The following is a 20,779-nucleotide window of genomic DNA, read 5'->3' on the forward strand; positions in this document are numbered from 1 at the left end:
TACAAGTCTTCTGACAAAAAATAGTAAGCTAGAATCAGAGCCTTCCTCTAGCTCCCTTTGTAAGGGTCAGGAGAAGCAAGTCATGTGTCTCCTACAGTGAAAGATGGGATTTGGGGCTGTCACCGTTTCTTAAACAAACTTTAACCTCCTCCTTCCTAAAGCCTGCATTGACAGCTCTTCATGCCTCTCATTTTTGAGTCTTTGTAGGGCTAAAGTTTTTCTCTCTCTTTTTTTTTTTATCTTTGACTATATGTTTATTCTTATCAGAATAAATCAATAAATAAATATCTACTACTTTTATTTCACAGAAATTAATAATTATAAGACCAGAGAAAGCTAATTATTACATCAAAAAGACTTGGGTATAAAATTGAACTCTACCATTTAGAGACTATATGCTATTAGACAAACTCCTAAATATCTCTGTGATGGTTAATTTTATTGGTCAATTTTTAAAAATTATTTTTTTCAGTTACAATTGACTGTAGGTAGGGCTTAAGGTTTCAAATCCCTCCTCAGGTTGTTTAGCTTCATCCTTTTCCTAAACACTGCCATTCAGTATTTTGGGAGCTGGAGATTAGATGCACAACTCGTAGCTGCTGTTTTCACATCTTCTATCTTTTTTCCTTTATAAATGTCTTTATTATTTTATTTCTCTCTCTCTCTTTCTCTTTCTCTCTCATTTTGAATGAGGCTTCAGAAGAACGGTATATTGGAAAACACACATACCAAAAAATGTGTAACAAAATAAGGAGATTATCACACATTTTTTTTTTAAAGAAAGAATCTTGTAGAATAAAGAGGTATAACATTGAAATATAACATTGGAAACTTTTTTTTTTTTGGTATATATATATATATATTTTTTTTTTTTTAATGAAAGATTTTTTTTTTAAAGATTTTATTGGGGAAGGGGAACAGGACTTTATTGGGGAACAGTGTGTTCCAGGCCTTTTTTCCAAGTCAAGTTGTTGTCCTTTCAGTCTTAGTTGTGGAGGGCGCAGCTCAGCTCCAGGTCCAGTTGCCGTTTTCTAGTTGTAGGGGGTGCAGCCCACTATCTCTTGTGGGACTCGAGGAATTGAACTCACAACCTTGTGGTTGAGAGCCCACTGGCCCATGTGGGAATCGAACCGGCAGCCTTCGGAGTTAGGAGCATGGAGCTCTAACCGCCTGAGCCACTGGGCCGGCCCGGGAAACTTTTTTATGGAAGGATCTTTAGATATTATTGTAGTGCAGGGCATCCTGCCGACTTCGCCATATGTCGTGCGGGGCGTCTGGCGGGGTCTCCGGTCCCGCCCCCCACACAAGAACGCAGGATATGGCTAGGCCAAACAGGAACACCCACAGAGCCATAGGTAGGGGAGTCACACCACTGTACTCTCGCTGGCGGCTGGGTTGGAGAAACAGGAAACAGGAGCAACACAGTTCTCAACCCTCACTGCGCCGCTTGCAGGCTCAGCCACCATCTTCTTGCTAGCCCCCATTTCCTGCTAGCGTAGCCACGGCAGTTATATTAGTGGCCAATGGCTCACTGGTTACAGCTGACGGCCAACTAGCCACAGCTGATGGCCATCCGATCACAGTCGACGGCCATTTACTACCTGAGCCAGCACCTTTCTATGTGAGGCTGAGAGCCTGGAAACTGCTTTTTGGGGCTCTGTCCCCACAATTATGTTATCCAACCTTTTAATTTTTTAATAGCTTTATTGAGGTATAATTAACATTCTGTTTTCCCCTTTCAGCTTTTGTGCTATTGTCACATATTTTACTTTAATAACATTGTTTGTATTTTTGTTTAAATGGTCAGTTAAAACAGTCAGTTATCTTTTAAAGATATTTAAATAATAAGAAAAACCCCTATATTTACCCATGTAGTTACCATTAACTGTTCTTAATATTTTTCTGTCCGTATTTTTTTTTTTTTTTGGGTCTATTTTTCCTTCAGTCTGAAGGACTTTTAATACTTCTAATAGTGCTGCTCTGCTGGTGCTGAATTCTTTTAGCTTTCATATGTCTGAAAAGTATTTTGCCTTGGGTTTGGAAATACTTATATGCTAGGTGTAGAATTCTAGGCTGATAGGTTTTTCTTTCAGTGTTGTAAAGATGTCACTCTCCTCCCTTTTTCCTGTCATTGTTTCTGATGAGAAATCTGTGCCTTGCATGTCTTTTTTGTCTGGTTGCTTTTAAGATGTTCTCTATCATTTTGGGGGAGCAATTTGATTATGATATATCTTAGTATAGTCCTCTTTATGTTTCTTGTGTTGGAATTTCGTTGTGCTTCTTGAACCTGCAGGTTTATAATTTTTATCAAAATCAGACATTTTTCAGCCCTTATTTCTTCAAATTTTTTTTGTCCCTTATTCCCCTTAGGGACTCCTGTTATGTATGTCAGGCTGCTTGAAGTTGTCTCATATCTCATTGATGCTCTGTTCATTTTTTAATTCTATTTTTCTCTCTTGCTTTTGGATAGTTTCTATTTGTAGGTCTTTAAGTTCACCAGTCTTTGTAGTCTGCTGTTAATCCTATGCAGTGTATTTTCATTTCAGACGTTGTAGTTTTCATCTCTAGAAGTTTGGTCTTTTTTTATGTTTTATGTTACTACTTAGCTTTTTGAATATATGGAGTACAGTTGTACCGAATACTGTTTTAAACTAATTTTCTGTTAATTTTAGCATCTATGTCAATTCTGGGTTAGTTTTAATTGATTTTTTACTCATTTAGATCATATTTTCTTGCTTCGCAAGCCGGCAAATTTTTGATTAGATGCCAGATGAGTGAATTCCACTTTGTTGAGTGCTGGATATTTTTGTATTCCTGTAAAATACTGAGTTTGTTCTGGGATGCAGTTAAGAAATTTGGAAACGGTTAGAGTTTTTCTGGTCTTGCTTTTAAGATTTGTTAAATGGGACCAGAGCAGTTTTTTTTTTTTTTTTTCCCCTGGGCAAAGTCCATGAGGGCTGTGAAGTGTCCTAATTGCAAAAGGCAGTCAACGACCAGGAAGAGTGCCTTATCGATTCGGGCAAAGGAACAGAGCTAAGCAGGCTGGGTGGTACCAGCGAAAAGGATGTTGATGGAAGTGCGCAGTGGCTGCTGGGATTCCTTGGGCACTCCTGGAGCTCCGCAGGAATAAGGGTGGGCAAGGGACAGCAGGTGGGACCAGAGCAATATTTAATCTAGAGCTATTTATTCCTCACTACTGAGGCAAGACTTGTCTGAGTACTCTAGAATTACGGATTTTTGCAGTCTGATTGCAGGGAACAGGCACTCTTCCTGGCTCTCTGGGAGCAATGGGTACTGTTTTCTCTCAACCTTTAAATGGTTCTTTCTCCAGCCTCAGGTAGACTCCAGCCTCATGGACATGTGCTGGTCAGTACTCAGCTGAACACTCTATGGGGACCCTCTGCATCGCTGGGGTTGCCTCCTCTCTGGGGTTGCCTCTGTAGCTCTCCTCTCAGGTGTTCTGCCTGAGAACTCCACTTTCCCTGGTCTTGCTGACTCTCCGGTCTGTCCTCTCAATTCAGGGAATCTGTTGGGTTCTGCATGGTTCCTCCTCCCTTGAGCCTTGCTCGGTAAACCGGGACCACTGTTGGGCTCACCTCATCTGTCTCCGTTCTCTTGAGGATCATTACCCTCTGTTTCCTGATGTCCAGTATCTTGAAGTTGTTGTTTCATGTATTTTCTCTATTAATTTTTGGTTTTAGGTGGGAGGGTAAATCTAGTCTATTACTCCATTTTGACTGGCAGTCCAGTCTTTTCATTTGATAGTAGAAATGCTGAAATGAGACCCAGTGAGTTAATTAAGGGCCTGCCATTGGTGATACTGCCACTCTTAGAGCTGGCATTGCTATGAGGACTTCGACTTTCATGTCAGTTCTAATTTTCTGTATTATTCTCTCTTTCTACATTTCTGGTAATGTGTGGTAGATGTTTTCATAATTTTAAGATTTTTTTTTTTTAACTATGTGATCTCTTTGTATAGAACTGGTGTATTTAATTTTTATTTTTTGGACATCTGGTATATTCTTAATAGTTTAGGACGCCTCTATAATGTTAGTAAGCAAGCTTTGCTTTTAGATATCTGACATTTACAGCTCCTTTTTTTTTTTATTTTGTTGCGTTGACACCTGTAAAGCTCCATGTTTTCCAACAACATTTTGGTTTAAGAACACTGATTTTATTTTTTAGAGCAATTTTAGGTTTATAGGAAAATCGATCAGAAAGTGTGGCGTTCTCACATTTTATTCCCTTCCCAGTTTCCCCCTCTTACTTACATTTTGTATTAGTGTGATTCATTTGTTATAATTAATGAACCGATATTGATATGTTGTCGTTAATCAAAGCCCATAGTTTCCATTAGGGCTCACTCTTTGTGTTGTACATTCTCTGGGTTTTGATAAATGTATAATGACATGTAGCTACCATTATCAGACAGAATAGGTATACTACTGTAAAAATCCTCTGTGCTCACCTATTTGCTTCTCCCTCTACTTAACCTCCTCCTCCCTGAACTCCTGGCAACCACTGATTTTTTTGATGTCTTCATAGTTTTGCCTTTTCCAGGATGTCATATAGTTGGAATCATACAGTGTGTAGTCTTTTCTGATTGGCTTCTTTCACTGAGCAGTGTACCTCTATAGTTCCTTTTTTTACGACTTGATAGCTCGTTTCTTTTTTTTTTATAACTTTTATTGGGGATTATTGGGGAACAGTATGTTTCTCCAGGGCCCATCAGCTCCAAGTCGTTGTCCTTCAATCTAATTGTGGAGAACGCAGCTCAGCTCCAAGTCAAGTTGCCATTTTCAGTTTTTAGTTGCAGGGGATGCAGCCCACTATCCCATGTGGGAATTGAACTGGTAACCCTGTTGTTGCGAGCTTGTGCTCTAACCAACTGAGCCATCCAGCCACCCCTCTGGCAGCTCAGCGGCAGCTCGTTGTCTTCAATCTAGTTATGAAAGGCACAGCTCACTGGCCCATGTGGGAATCGAACCGGCAACCCTGTTGTTCAGAGCTCACGCTCTAATCAATTGAGCCATCCGGCCGCCCCATAGCTCATTTCTTTTTATTGCTGAGTAATATTCCATTATATGGATGTACTACAGTTTATACATTTATAGTTTATACATTCACCTACTGAAAGACATCTTGCTTGGCTTCCAAGTTTTGGCAATTATGAGTAAAGCTGCTATCTATGTGCTGTTTTTGTGTGGACGTAAGTTTCAACTAATTTGGGTAAATAACAAGGAGATCGATTGGTGGATTGTATGCTAGGACCGTTTTGTTTTATAAGAAACTACCAAATTGTCTTCTAAAGTAGTTGTGCTATTTTGCATTCTCCCAAGGAATGAGAGTTCTGTTGTTCCACATCCTCATCAGCATTTCGTATTATCAGTTTTCTGGATTTGGGCCATTTTAAGAGTGTCCAGGAATATCTTGTTGTGTTTCCTACCCTTTTAAAAAACATGTTCAAGAGGATCAGGAGTACTTTAAAAAATCAGTATGATTGTCTTATTTTTTTATGTACTTGCTGAGATTTTTAGCCTAGAAATTATCTGGTTTAAGAAGTAGATAATTTATTTGTTCTTACTTTTTAATTAAAAATCAACATTCTTAAATATGTAGCTCTGGTTTATTCCTTTTAACTGTTATATAGTAATTATATAAATTTATCATATTTCATTTACCCATTTTCCTACTGGAGGACATTTAGATTGTGTCCTTGTTTTTCATTTTTATAATCCCCGCTACAGTGAGCAACCTGCCAAATGTCTCCTTGAGTAAGTGTGCTGCAAGTGTGTCTCCAGGCCACAGTTTTTTGAACTGTATAGTGACCCATTAAGGATAGAGAAATCAGTTTATTGGCTTGTGACCAGTATTTAAAAAAGCAAAACACCTAGAACAGAGTAGAAAGCATCAGAGTGCAGTACACATACAAATTTAGTTTCAGCTTTATGTATTTGTTTATTTTGTCGTGATGTAAAAATATATTTCTCAGTCTGGGTTCCAGTCAGAAACATTAGAAAGCCACTTAGAAGTATAATTGCTGGGTCTGAAAATGCCCAGTTCCCCTTTTCCTAGCGGTTGACGTGTTGTTCTTGGAAGTGGTTATGGCACTTTGCCATTCTACCTCATGATCTGGGCATACCATTTCCCCCCAATATCCAGCACTTCATCTAAGTGTACATAATACTCCCATTTCCCTAGAGAGCTTCTCTTTAGTATTGCCCCGTTTCCTCTCTTTAGCCTCATTTTTCTAGTTAGCAAATTATATGCCATGATTAGTTCTTTTTTATTGAGATACAATTTATATATTTACACCGTAAAATCCTTTAAAAGTACATAATTTATCAGTTCTCAGTATACTCCCAAAGCTGTGCAGGTATCACTACCATCTAATTCCAGAACATTTTTACCACCCCAAAGAGAAACTCAGCTCCAATTAGCAGTAATTCCTCATTTCCCTCTTCTTCCAGCACCTGGCCACTGCGTGTCTTTCTTTCAGAATTACAGATAGGAGATCATCAGCTTTGTATAGTTTTACTTGTGTGTTATTTTATTTACATATAGTATTCTATAAGTATCAGGTACTTGCTTTGTTAGCAACATTTTGTGTGTGTGTATGTATGCTCATATATTCATTCATATACTCATATACACATATGAGGTCTGACAGTTAAGTTCGAGAACTCATCCTAGAAGAAGCACTACATACCTCATTGCTGAATATCATTATGGTCACCTTCGAAGTTCTCCCCTTGGGAAGTTATGCACTGATGCCAGGGCCTAGTCCACGCTTCAAAGCAGTTTTGGAACTCTTTTTCTGTAATAGCCATCAGAGCTGTCGTCATATTATCCTTGATGTCCTGAATGTCATCAAAATGTCTTCCTTTCAATATTTCCTTTATCTTCAGATAAAGAAAGAAGTCATTGGGGTCTAGATCAGGTGAGTAGGGAGGGTGTTCCAATACAGTTATTTGTTAACTGACTAAAAACTTCCTCACAGACAGTGCCGTGTGAGCTTTGTCGTGATGCAAGAGCCATGAACTGTTGGTGAAAAGTTCAGGTGGCTCAGGCGGTTGGAGCTCCATGCTCCTAACTTCTAAGGCTGCCGGTTCGATTCCCACATGGGCCAGTGGGCTCTCAACCACAAGGTTGCCAGTTCAACTCCTCGAGTCCCGCAAGGGATGGTGAGCTGTGCCCCCTGCAACTAAGATTGAACATGGCATCTTGACCTGAGCTGCCGCTGAGCTCCCAGATAGCTCAGTAGGTTGGAGCGTGTCCTGTCAACCACAAGGTTGCCGTTCGACTCCCGCAAGGGATGGTGGGCTGTGCCCCCTGCAACTAGCAACGGCAACTGGAGCTGAGCTGCGCCCTCCACAACTAAGATTGAAAGGACAACAACTTGACTTGGAAAAAAATCCTGGAAATACACACTGTTCCCCAATAAAGTCCTGTTCCCTTTCCCCAGTAAAATCTTTAAAAATAAATAAATAAGTTCAGGTCATCTAACTTTCATGCAGCCTTTTCAGCACTTCCAAATAGTAAAACTGGTTAACTGTCCAGTTGGTACAAATTCATAATGAATAATCCCTGTGGTATCAAAAAAGGTTAGCGACATCTTTGCAACAAGTTCGCAAACTTAATTGTCTGACCCCTTGTGTGTGTGTGTAAATTGTTAAATAGTACTGCAGTGTTCATAATAAAAAAGAATATCCTTCTTCCTACCTAGTCCCTTTTTTCCAGCGGCAACCACTTGTAGTACTTTTGACTGTGTCTTTTGCTATTTGCTTCTAAATTTTTAAATCTCACTTTTGGGGTGGGAATGGGTCCTGAAGTACTTTTTGGAAACCTGGAGGCTTCATGAAACCTAGCTGTATTACACAGAGTACAGCGATAACTTAGATTGTCCTGCTTTCATTTGGCATCTTTGGTGTGGTCTGTTCTTTTGTAAAGATTGAAATAAATATTAATTTTCTTTTATCAAACAATCAGAAAACCCTAGAAATTTGAAAGAAGAATACAGCCTTACAGGTATATGCCAAAATATCCTAGCCCATGTGTTTTATTTTATTGGATGATGCCTAAATTTAAACTAAATCAGTTAGTATTTTTAATTTCTTTTTCAACAACAAAACACATCTGAATGACTGGCTTGATGAGTGAGCTAATTGGCATCAACATTTGTCTATTTTATTTGGTGGGGTGAATTTCCCCTCCTTCCATATTGCTCTGTAAGCCTCTCTTTTATATCCTTTCATTAGGTCAGAGCAGATAATCTCCAGCAAAGTACTCTGGTCAAAACAAGGCATCTAGGTGAACACACAATGTGATTTACAGATGATGTAATACAGAATTGTACACCTGAAATCTATGTAACTTTACTAACAATTGTCACCCCAATAAACTTTAATTACGCTTTTCTGATAGAACCTAGAAGCAGGTGCTTAAGCCTCATTTAAATGTTACTTTTCAATTTCTCTTTTACTTTTTCTCCTCACTTTAACGTATTTTGTTTGTATTTTCCTTTTTTCCCCCCAGGTTGCAGTTGTTTTGATGGATACCCAGGGGGCATTTGACAGCCAGTCCACTGTGAAAGATTGTGCTACCATTTTTGCTCTAAGCACCATGACCAGTTCTGTTCAGGTAAAACCACTTGACTAGGAAAGAAAGTTTGAAGATGAAATAAGATAAATGGAGTAGTTTTAGTTATTGTCCTGTCATCAGAATTCCTATGGTGATATGTAAATGTTCTTTTTCGACTACAGATATAAGTTAACAAGCTCAAGAAGGAGCTTAAAATAGTTCTCCATTTTGGTCATAAATGTATAGAAAATACTCCAAGAAAATTCTGAAAGTGGAAATTGAAATTATATCAATTATATAGGAGATGTAGGTTTGGTAAGAATTTAAGAAAACTTTTATACTGTAAAGGAAGAATTATGTTATTTCAACCATGCATACATAGTTTCTCAAAAGGCAAATAATATTACTGTTTGAACAGACTTCATATTTTTATATGCAAACCTTTAAATGTACTAAACTTCTCAGTGTTTTAGGCTCATTTGAGCTTTGTTTGAAGTAATCTAGAGTTGTTATCAATCTGGATGTTTGTTTTCTAGATATATAATTTGTCCCAGAACATTCAGGAAGATGATCTTCAACAGCTACAGGTATGTTTATACATTCCTCATAAAAACATCATAATATATCATTTAAAAATTTTTAAGATTGAAAAAAATTGTACTGAGTAGTTTTAGCGAAAGATTGCAATGTGGAGGAAGGTTTTGGTTCACAGTAACCCTACACTCTGCATCTGTTGCTGAAGTGGTCAAGGAAGGGAACTGAAATGGGCAGATAAGTCCTGCAGGTGTGTGTGGGGGAAAGGTGGACTAGGAGAAGGGCGACAGCAAGAGGGGACAGAAAGTCCGTGAAGTGGAGTGTGCGTGGCAGGATCAAGGGACAGCAAAGATGCCAGTGGGTAGGACTGGAGGGTGCGACAAGAGGCAGCTAAGCGAAGAAGTCAGACAGGCGTTGAAGTCCCGGTGAGGCCTGGCCTTTGTAAGGACGGCCTTGGCGTTTCCCCTGGGAGAGAGGGGAGCCGCGTTCTGAGCGTGGAGTGTTGTTCTTTGACATGTTGTAGGAGGATCACTTTGTGTTTGGAATAGATTTTTTCAGGGGCAAGTGTGCATTCAGTGAGACTTGGTTATGGAGCTATTGCAATAATACAGGTGAGGTTAAATCAATAAATGTTTGTAAAATACATGGAATTATGTGCCTGGAAAATAGTATGTGTTTAGTAACTGCTAGCTATTATTTATTGTTACTGTTATGACTACTGTTATTAGTCATTGTCTTCCGTTCTCCATAGCAGTGGTTCTTACATATTTTTCCTGTAAGATACTCTTCCATGGGTATTCCAGAATTGGGTGCAATTTCTGACATGCTTCTTAATTCCACTGCTCCCACTGACATTCAAGAAAACATGTCAGAATGTGAGAGAGTGAGGGTGTCATTTATTTTAGGGATTACCTTGAATTAGTTCTAACTTATATTCCTTAAAAAAAAAACACAAAAGAATTCCTAAGCTTTGGCCTTCAATGTTACTACTACAAGTACTTGTACTTTATAATTGGTGGTTCTGCACCAGTGCTATAGCTCAGGGATTGAGATCTGTTGCTCCATAAAAATTTCTATCAGAACTTGAGTTTGACACCGACGCCTTTCCCCCTGAAACTAATGCCTTCCTAAGCTCCTTGCTTTCACACATGTCTTAGAGTGCCCACCTTATGTGAGGCAGTGGACCAAGTGCTCTCGATAGTGTTTGAGGTAGACATGATTCTTTATGGATTTTGTAGTCTGGGCAGTGAGAGGGATACGTAAATGAAGAGGCTTGGGTGGGTGGTGTATTAGGACTGCTGAACAGAGGACCACAGACTGGGTGGCTTAAAACAATAGAAATTATCTCACGGTTCTGGCAGCTGGAAGTCAGAAATCAAGTGATTGACAAGGCGATGTGCTCTGGAGCCTGCCTGTGGCAGAGAATCGTGTGGTACCTCTTCCAGCTTCCGGTGGTTTGCCGGCAGTCCTGGACGTGCCTTGGCGCAGCTGTAGCACGTTAGTCTCTGCCTCTGTCTTCATGTGGCTGTCTTCCCTCTGTGTCTGTGTGTCTCTTGTGTTCACATGGCATTCTCCTCCCTGTGTCTTTGTTATTTCTTCTTTTAAAGACACCAGTCAGATTGGATTAGGGCCCATCGTAATGACCTCATCTTAACTTGATTATATCTGTGAAGACCATATTTCCAGTAAGGTCATCTTTACAGGTACTGGAGATTAGGACTTCAACACATTTTTGGTGGGGGGTACACAATTCAACTCATAACAGGGGGTAAGGAAATTATGATGCAGTTATGTAATTGTCCTTTGATACTGTTCTCAAGAGCTCCACCATCCTGTTTCCTCAAACCCAAGATGTGTTTAACACCTGTCTTTCCCTAATCATTTCAACATTAAGCATTCCTGATTCTTTTAATTATGTCTTGCTGTAGGAAAGGAAAAAAATCTTCCCTCTACTCATCTTAGGTTCCTGGCTGAGGCAGGGATTGAGTAGAGGTCCCTGCTTTGATAAAGAAGACTGGGACAGGTGTCAAAATCCTCGATGAATGAGAGGGAATGCACACGTGGTTAGTAGATGGACAGCAGTAAAGAGTGGGGGCAGAGGTTGTTCTACTGAATGGCATGACCCCTAAAGGAGTAGGGCTGTTTACAAGATAATGGAGAATAATGGATTAAAAAGGATAAAGGGAAGCAAGGAAGTCCCCAACCCTACCTTTTGGTCTGGCGACACATGGGGTGAGCGATGATAATTGCTACTACTTGAGATACCTACAGGGAAAATTGTGCTTTCAGGTTTTAGCTAGAGCAGGGAGGTACAATAAACACTCAGAGAAGCAGCTGGAAATTTAGGAGAGTTTCCATTGTGGATCGGAAGTTAGAGGAGACGCAGTTGGAAGTGTCTGGGAGTGGGGAGGGAGGTCCAGAGTGTGACGTGGACGGTAGTGTCAGTGCCTTAGACTCGGAAGCTGGAGGCAGGGCTGTGGCTGCGTTTAGGGCCTTGTTGGTGGAAATAGGGATGGTAGGTTTGGTGGATTTATTCGCGCTAGAGGATGGTCCCTGGACCTACTGGCCGGAGGACTTGTCTCACTTGACAAGGCTGATTGATGGTGAATCCAGAAATTGCATAAATATAAAGGTTAAAAAGGAGAAAAAAAATATTCTTGTGTGTCTGGAAATCCACAAGAATCAACAGAAAAACTATTTAGAACTAGAATAAAAAACTCTTAGGTACCCATCACAAAATACAAAAAAGCCTGAAATCTATGTAATTTTACTAACAATTTTCACCTCAATAAATTGAAGGGAAAAAAAAATACAAAAGCCAGATAGGCCTTCCTATCTACCAACATTAACCAGTTTAAAAATGTAAGGAAAACATTCGCTATAGCAACGAAATATTAAAAACTCAGAATAAACTTGTGATCTGTCTGAAGCAATTCAAAGTTGTAGGAAGCATGTAAAAGATTCAACCACAAGCAGATATATGCCTTGTTTCTTCTATATGTATCTGTATTCTATGCGTGTATCTTCTATTATGTATCTATATGTGTAGCTAACACATTTATTGCCTACTCTATTGTAGATACTGTGCTGTGTATTACATTGTCTCATTTGAGACTGAGTATTATAAAGTTGTCATTTCTTCTCCATAAAATCATAAAGGTGTTATTTTGGGAACTTGACAGAAATTTTTTGAAATTCGTTTTGACAGTGAAATTATAAAACAGCCAAGAAAATTACAAGGGGTAGGGGAAAAATGACTTAGTACATGTTATAAAGCTATAATTACAACATGGCACTGGTCTAGGAAAAATAGATTGAAGTGCTATATGTTTATGATACAGTGTATTTTCTTTTTTTTTTTTTAATTTTTATTGGGGAATATTGGGGAACACTGTGTTTTTCCAGGACCCATCAGCTCCAAGTCAAGTTGTTGTCCTTCAAACTAGTTGGCACAGCTAGTGCTAAGTCCATTCGCCATTTTCAATCTAGTTGCGGGGACGCAGCCATCCCATGCAGGAATTGAACCAGAAACATTGTTAAGAGCTCTCGCTCTAACCAACTGAGCCATCCGGAAGCCCACCAGCAGCTCAGCAGCAGCTCGTTGTCTTCAATCTAGTTGTGGAGGGCGCAGCCCATGTGGGAATTGAACCGGCAACCCTGTTGCTAAAAGCTTGCGCTCTAACCGTCTGAGCCATCCGGCTGCCCTGATATAGTGTATTTTCATGTATTGCATTCCACTTAAGAATATGTGATGCTATGCCAGGAAGGATGGATCGATCAATAGATGCTGTTAGGATAGTTGCCTGTCTGTTTAGGTAAAGTAGAATTTAGAACCCTACCTTGTACTATACCAAAATAAATTCCAAGTGGATTAAATATTTTGATGTTCTTCCGACCTTTTTGGTCTCGGTGGCAGAAGGGCGATGATGAAGGGCACGTCATTGTTCGGAAAGCATCACAATAAGATGCACACGTTATGCCGCTGCTGTGGGTCTAAGGTCTACCACCTTCACAAGTCTTTATCTGTGGCAAGTGTGGCTACCCTGCCAAGCGGAAGAGAAAGTATAACTGGGATGCTAAGGCTAAAAGACGAAATACCACTGGGACTGGTCGAATGAGGCACCTAAAAATTCTATACTGCAGATTCAGGCATGGATTCCGTGACGGAACAACACCTAAACCCAGGAAGGCAGCTGTTGCAGCATCCAGTTCCTCTTAAGGATTTCAACGATTAGTTGCACAATAAATGTTTTGATTTTAAAATAAAAAATAAATAAATATGTTGATGCAAAAAAAAAAATGACCATAAAATTATTAGAAGAAAATAGGCCAATATAGAATATTGAGGGAGAATTTTCTAAGCAAGACATCAAAGGTAGAAGACAAAAGAAAAAATATGGATAAGTTTGATTTCATATAAATGACTGACTTCTGAACCAAGTACAGTATAGTAGCCTCCTTTTATCCACGGTTTCGCTTCCATAGTTGGCAGCTACACACAGCTGCAATCTGAAAATATCAAATGGAATATTCCACAAATAATAAGGTTTAAATTGCATACCATTCTGAGTAGCATGATGAAATCTCGCATCATCCTGCTCTGTCCCGCCTGGAACGCGAGTCATCCCTTTGTCCAGCATCTCCACGCCATACGTACTCCCTGGCCGTTAGTCACTTAGTAGCAATCCCATTTACCAGAGAGAGAGACCACATTCACATAACTTGTGTTACAGTATATTGTTATAATTGTTCTATTTTATTATTATTGTTAATCTCTTACTGTGCCTGATTTATAAATTAAACTTAACCATAGGTATGTATGTGTAGGAAAACAAGTACCATATAGAGAGGGTTTAGTACTATCCTTGGTTTTAGCCATCTACTGGGGTGTTTTGGAACATAGCCCCTTCAGATAAGGGGGACTGCTGTACATATTGAGTGCAAAAGGAGAGAGATGCCCAGGAATTACAGCGTTCAGTCTGGGGGATTGGGAAAGAATTCCTGGTGAAGATACTGTTTTTATGCCTCTATAGAGTGGAACCAAATTCTGTAAATTGGTAGTATGGTATCTATCATTGGAATAGTTTTTAATCTTTTTAAAAGTTACTATGTTACTTATGAAATTAGAAATGATATTGTCCTTGCAAAAAATTGGACACCTCAGGTGACGCTTAAGTCCCATTTTCCCCTCCCCAGAGGTAACCACTATATCAATTTTGAATATATTCTTTGTTTTCTTTTTCTGTGTATTTGTAAACATATATATCCCTATAGAAAATATATAAGCCATGACAAAGCCCTAGCCAAACCCTTAGAAGCTACATGTGTTTTGGAATTCAAAAATTATTGTATTTTAGCTAAATAATATGGTGCATATAGCATGAAGTGTAGCACAGGAATAGGTGTCCAGGCCATACCTCCTAATTAAACATTAATATTTCTGTCGTGAAATACATGACTAATTATATGAAATGGGATAAATAAAGCTTATAAGAAGCCTCACGTCAGTTCAGGGCAAATTTTCCTCCAAATGAGTTTGCTGCTTAACTTGGGTTTTTAAAGCTTTTTGGATTTCAGAATTACAGAAAGGTGATCATGGGTTTTTGGGTTTTGTATAGTTTTTAAATGTATCAGGTACTTTTTTTAGCAACATTGTATTTTTACCAAAAGAAATATATATAGTTTAAGTAGTTAAATAGTTTAAATAGTATTGCAACCCTCGCACCCACCAGTCTGTTGGAACTATTATTTATTTATTTATTTATTTATGATTCCACATTTAAGTGAGATTATACGGTGTTTGTCTTTCTTTGTCTGACTTAGCATAGTCCTCAAGTTCCATCCATGTTTTTGCACATGGCAAGATTTCCTTTTTTATAGCTGGATAATATTTCATTTACACACACACACATGCCACATTTTCTTTACCCATTCATCCATCCATGGACACTTAGGTGTTTCCATATCTTGGCTATTGTAAATAATGCTGCAATAATATGGGGTACATATGTCTTTTCAAGTTAGTGTTTTCATTTTCTTCAGATTAAGACCCAGAAGTGGGGTTGCGGATCATATGGTAGTTTTAATTTTAACTTTTTGAGGAACCTCCATACCGTTTTCCACAGTGGCTGCACCAATTTACATTCCCACCAACAGTGCACGAGGGTTCCCTTTTTTCCACATTCTTGCCAACACTTGTTATCTCTTGTCTTTCTGATAATAGACAGGCTAACAGGTGAGAGGTGATACCTTACTGTGGTTTTGACTTACATTTCCCTGATGATTCGTGGTGTTCAGCATCTTGTACTTGTTGGCCATTTGTGTGTCTTCTTTGGAAAAATGTCCACTCAGATTCTCTGCTGATTTTGTAAATGGATTTTTTTTCTATTGAGTTGTTTGACTTTGGATATTAATCTCTTATCTTATATATGATTTGCCAGTATTTTCTCCCATTTCGTAAGCAGCCTTTTCATTTTGTTGATGGTTTCCTTTGCTGTGCAGAAGTTTTTAGTTTCATGTAGTCCTACTTGTTTATTTTTACATCTGTTGCTTTTGCTTTTGGTGTCAAATCCAAAAAATCATTAGCAAGACCAATGTCAAAGAGTTTACTCCTGTAGTTTCTTCTAGGAGTTCAATGGTTTCAGATCTTAGGTTCAAGTCTTCAATCCATTTTGAGTTAATTTTTGTGTACCATGTAAGATAGTCTAGTTTTATACTTTTACATGTGGCTGTCCAGTTTTCCCAACACTGTTGAAAAGCTTATACTTTCCCCATTGTATATTCTTGTCTCCTTGGTTGTAAATTAATTGACCATATAGTGTACATTTATTTATGGGCTCTGTATTCTGTTCCACTGATTAATGTATCTGTTTTTATGCCAGTACCATGCTTTTTTTTGATGACTGTGCTTTTTTAATTTAATTTAATTTTTTTTATTGGGGAATGTTGGGGAACAAACTATGTTTTTCCAGGACCCATCAACTCTAAGTCAAGTCGTTGTTTGTTTGCTATTTTTTAAAATTTTTCAGTCTAGCTGTGGAGAGCGCAGCTCAGCTCCAAGTCAAGTCATGGTTTTCAATCTAGGTGTGGAGGGCGCAGCTCATTGGCCCATGTGAATCGAACCGGCGACCTGATTCTAACCGGCGACCTGGGTGTGATGAGCCCTGCGCTCTCACCAACTGAGCCAATCGGCCGCCCTAATGACTGTGCTTTGTAATAATAGTTTGAAGTCAGGGCCAGACAATTTGTTTTCCATTCCTTTCTAAGTTTGATCCCATTAATCATTCATTTGTTTATGCTCTCTCTCTCTTTTTTTTTTTTAAGATTTTATTGGGGAAGGGGAACAGGGCTTTATTGGGGAATAGTGTGTATTTCCAGGCGGGAGTCGAACCGGCAACCTTGTGGTTGAGAGCCCGAGCTCCAACCAACTGAGCCATCTGGCCACCCGGGAGCTGAGTGACAGCTCATTGACTTCATTCTAGTTGCGGAGGGCGCAGCTCGCTGGCCCATGTGGGAATCGAACCGGCAGCCCTGTTGCCCAGAACTTGCGCTCTAACCAACTGAGCCACCCGTTTGCCCCATACTCTCCTAAATTCTATGCATTCTCCAGTAGTTTTCTGAGAAAAGATAGAATGAATGCATAGGAGATAACTTTCCTGAGGTCTTGTAAGTCTGAGAATATTCTAATTTTATCCTAGAATTATAGGATGGAAATAATTTTCTTTTAGAATTTGAAGGCATCATTTCATTGCCTTCCCGATCCCAGTGTTGCTGCTGAAGTCCTGATTCTTTGTATATAGACCTTTGTGTTTCTCTATGAAGCTTAATTTTAAGATCTTATTGTTGGCATGAATTTTCAAAGTAATGGAACTTATTGTAGGCTTTTTCTTCATTCCTTGTAGACTCATATCCTCAGAAAGATAAGATGTTGCAACTGTTTGCAACCAATAAATAACAAAGGATGCTATTAAAAAGCAACATTCAGAAAATAAAAATGAGCTGGAAATCAAAACTATGACAGCAAAAAATGGAAAATTCAGTAGGGGAGGAGTTAGAAGATAAATTGGAGAAAATTTCCCTAGCAGGTTGAATAAAAAGACAAAGTAGAAATTGGGAATGGGGAAGGGAGTGAACCAAAGAGAGAAGAGAAGAGGAGAGAAGGGAAAGGGAAGAGGAAGAGAGGAGAGGCAGAAGAAGTGGAAGAGAGGGAGAACAGGAGGGCCCAGTAAAAGGAAAATTTGGTGATCAGCTGAGGGGAGGTATAACATGTTAATAATAGGTATTTTAGTAAAAGAACAAAATGGAGGGAAAAATTGTAAAAGGAATAATATAAGGTGATATTCTAGAATTGAACGACATGAGTTTTTTTTGTGTGTGTGTTTTTTAACAGGACTTTATTGGGGAACAGTATGTACTTCCAGGACTTTTTTTCCAAGTCAAGTTGTTGTCCTTTCAATCTTAGTTGTGGAGGGCGCAGCTCAGCTCCAGGTCCAGTTGCCATTGTTGGTTGCAGGGGGCGCAGCCCACCATCCCTTGGGAGTCGAACCAGCAACCTTGTGGTTGAGAGCCCACTGGCCCATGTGGGAATCGAACCGGCGGCCTTTGGAGTTAGGAGCACGGAGCTCTAACCGCCTGAGCCACCGGGCGGCCCAAAGGACATGAGTTTTTGTCTTTCCTGATGGAAGCTTTTCTTAGAGGGCTGTCTGTATGTAAGAGTGAACCACTAAGGAACTTGGGTAAGAGGCAGGTCTTGTGTACTGGGTTGGGTCACAGTGAGGTTGTTGGGCAAGGCGATGTAGCTATTTTGTTGCAGTCTCTATATGCCTGTATTTGCAGACTTATTCTTGGGCTGTCAATTTCCCCAGAGAAGAATTCTTTACACTCCTGCCTGGGTTGGGTGGGTAGAATCCTGTTGTGGCTCCAGGGGGGTGAGGGGCCAGGGAGTATCACTGTTCAGGGTGTTTGTGGACTTCGACTTAAGTATGGAAGGTAGAGGACTTACTCCTTACTCAGCTGAGTTTGAAATCAAAGTCTAAATTCTTTTTGGTTTATCCTCTCCAGATAGTAGACTTGCCATCTTCTATGGGGGCAGGAAGAGCATTGGAGCTGGGGGAGGGAGCAGGATCTGGGAGTGTCAGGTGCTCTCTCCAAAGATTGAACCATTTCTTTAGTTACCTCCCTTACTTGCTCCTCCTAGGTAACTGGACTTTCTTATTACTGAGCTTTCCAGAGATTCTGCTGAGAGAATCTGCTCATTTCTCGGTGGCCCCTGCCGCTTGCAGATGTCTTAGCAGGGCAGAGAAAGCCAAAACCCCAGATAGTTCTCATTTGTCTGTTTTCCTTCCAGAGTGTTTTTGACAACTCTCCTCTGCTGTCACATTACCTCATCCTTTTTGTCCCGTGAATTTAAAACTTTTAAACTTCATTTTGCTATACTTTCAGTGAGGCTTCATGAAGAAATAGACATAAATGTATGCGTAAACCCTAACCTTCATTCATTCATTCGGTCATTTGAATAGAATGCGTACTGCGGGTCAGTACTCTTCTTGCTGCCAGGGGTACAGTGGTGCACAGAACCAGCGTGCCTGTCCTCACGGAGCTTCGGTGGGGTAGTGAAGACAGACAATAATCAAGATGAGTAAAGATACAGTATGTTAGACAGTGAGACGTGTTAGGGAGAAAACTTAGACATGAGGTAGGAAATACTGTGTGGAGAATTGTCATCTTTTTAGGTAGATGGCCGTGGACGGCTTCATTGAGAAGGAGCCATTTGAGTAAAGACCTTAAGAAGTGAGGGGCTGATTGCACAGATATTTGGGGGAAGCACAACACAGGCAGGAGAGTCAACAAGGGGCCCGAGGCAGCAGTGTGCCCAGCCTGTTTCAGGATCAGCAAGGAGGCCAGTGTGACGGGGTCACGCTATAAGGACTGGCTTTTATATCGAAGGAGGCTGGAGGGTTTTGAGCAGAAGTTGGATGTGCTCTAACTCACCTGATTGATAACAGCCACGTGGCTGCTGTGTTGAGAATAGTGTGTGTGTGTGTGTGTGTGGGGGGCAGAGAGGGGTGGGCAGTGAGACCAGTTAGGAAGCTGTTGAAATATTCCGAGCCACAAGGAAGTTGTCAGTGGTTGGATTCTGGATTCGCTGATGAATTGGGATTTGGGATGTGAGACAGATCCAAGATTATTTTAAGATTCGTGGTTCCTGCAGGCTTTTGAAACTGTAGAACTTTGGTTTCATGTAAGTAATATTCAGTCTTTTAAATGAATACTTTGCTAAAGAATAGACACAGAAATACTTTAGGTAATTTTCCCTTGTAAGCCATAACTTTTTTTTTTTTTTTTTTTTTTAAAGCTCTTTACAGAATATGGTCGTCTGGCAATGGATGAGATTTTCCAAAAACCCTTCCAGGTAGAATGTTAACTATAAATGTCATTCATATTTTTGTTTTAGTTCAGAGATCAGCAAACTACAGCTCACAGACCAAATCTGGCCAGCTGCCTATTTTTATATGACCTATGAGTTAGGGATGGGTTTTACATTTTTAAATGGTTGAACAAAATCAAAAGAGGAGTAATATTTTATGGTATGTGTAAATTCTCTGAAATTTCAATGTCAGTGTCTGTAGCTAAGGTTTTATTACAACACAGCTACACTTTGTATTGTCCATGGTTGCTGCTTGCTACCACAGCCTAAAATACTTACTCTCTGGCCTTTCACACAAAAAGTTTGCTGACTCCTGCTTTAGCTAATTGTTTCATGAGGATGAGAACGCACAGTAACCTCAGTAAGATTACAGGAGTTTTAAGTATTATTATTTAATTTAGTTTTCCTTTCTAATGTTAAAAGTAGATTTGATTTACGACTAGCTAATGCCATTTTGTTTTTTCTCTCTTATCCTTTACCACATTCCCCACACATGTTCTTCTAGTGTTTATAAGGTTTCTGAGACTTTACAGATCAATTCTTCATGTCTTCTTGCCCCCTTTGAAGAAGCTGGCTTTGTACAAAGAAGTATTTCAATTGTTATTTTGAAAATGCATTTATGCAACATTATAATATGTTCTGCTCTTTTCAAAAATAGACACTAATGTTTTTGGTTCGAGACTGGAGTTTCCCTTATGAATACAGCTATGGACTACAGGGAGGAATGTCATTTTTGGAAAAGCGTCTACAGGTAAGGGGAAATATAATCTGATGAATTACCTAAAGGTATTGATAACTTCTCATTTGCCTTAGCTATTGTATATAAAGCAGATTATGGAAAATTAAGTGTGTTAAATGCTTATGAATATTAGCACACACTAATTTATTTATGGTTTTAGATAGAAGAACCTGGATATATACGTGTTTCCCCAGAAATGAGACCTAACTGGAAAATAAGCCCTAGCATGATTTTTCAGGTTGCTCGTAATATAAAATAAGCCCTACAGTATTTCCCTGAAGATAAGACCGGGTCTTATATTAATTTTTCCTCCAAAAGACTCATTAGGGCTTATTTTATATTACGAGCATCCTGAAAAATCATGCTAGGGCTTATTTTCCGGTTAGGTCTTATTTTCTGAGAAACACAATAATGCATAGGGACTACAGGGAACAACTCTGGGCAAAAGCCCAAGCTGTAATTATAATTTCCATTTCACATTTTACGTCAGGTTCTGTATG

At 39.4% G+C, this 20,779-nt stretch overlaps 1 protein-coding gene and 1 pseudogene across 3 annotated transcripts in view; both read left to right on the forward strand.

Annotated features, from left to right (window-relative positions):
* Positions 1–20,779, forward strand: part of ATL3 (atlastin GTPase 3) — a 44,163-nt gene that overhangs the window by 12,226 nt on the left and 11,158 nt on the right. For all 3 annotated transcript variants that reach the window (XM_033119913.1, XM_033119912.1, XM_033119914.1), the window contains exons 4-7: positions 8,536–8,640; positions 9,117–9,167; positions 19,469–19,525; positions 20,199–20,291. In XM_033119913.1, coding sequence (XP_032975804.1) covers positions 8,536–8,640; positions 9,117–9,167; positions 19,469–19,525; positions 20,199–20,291 — 306 coding nt within the window. The remainder of the gene's footprint in view (positions 1–8,535; positions 8,641–9,116; positions 9,168–19,468; positions 19,526–20,198; positions 20,292–20,779) is intronic.
* Positions 13,038–13,384, forward strand: LOC117030141 (60S ribosomal protein L37-like; annotated as a pseudogene).

The sequence above is a fragment of the Rhinolophus ferrumequinum genome, chromosome 11 (assembly GCF_004115265.2).
Source record: "Rhinolophus ferrumequinum isolate MPI-CBG mRhiFer1 chromosome 11, mRhiFer1_v1.p, whole genome shotgun sequence".
Lineage (NCBI taxonomy): Eukaryota > Metazoa > Chordata > Mammalia > Chiroptera > Rhinolophidae > Rhinolophus > Rhinolophus ferrumequinum.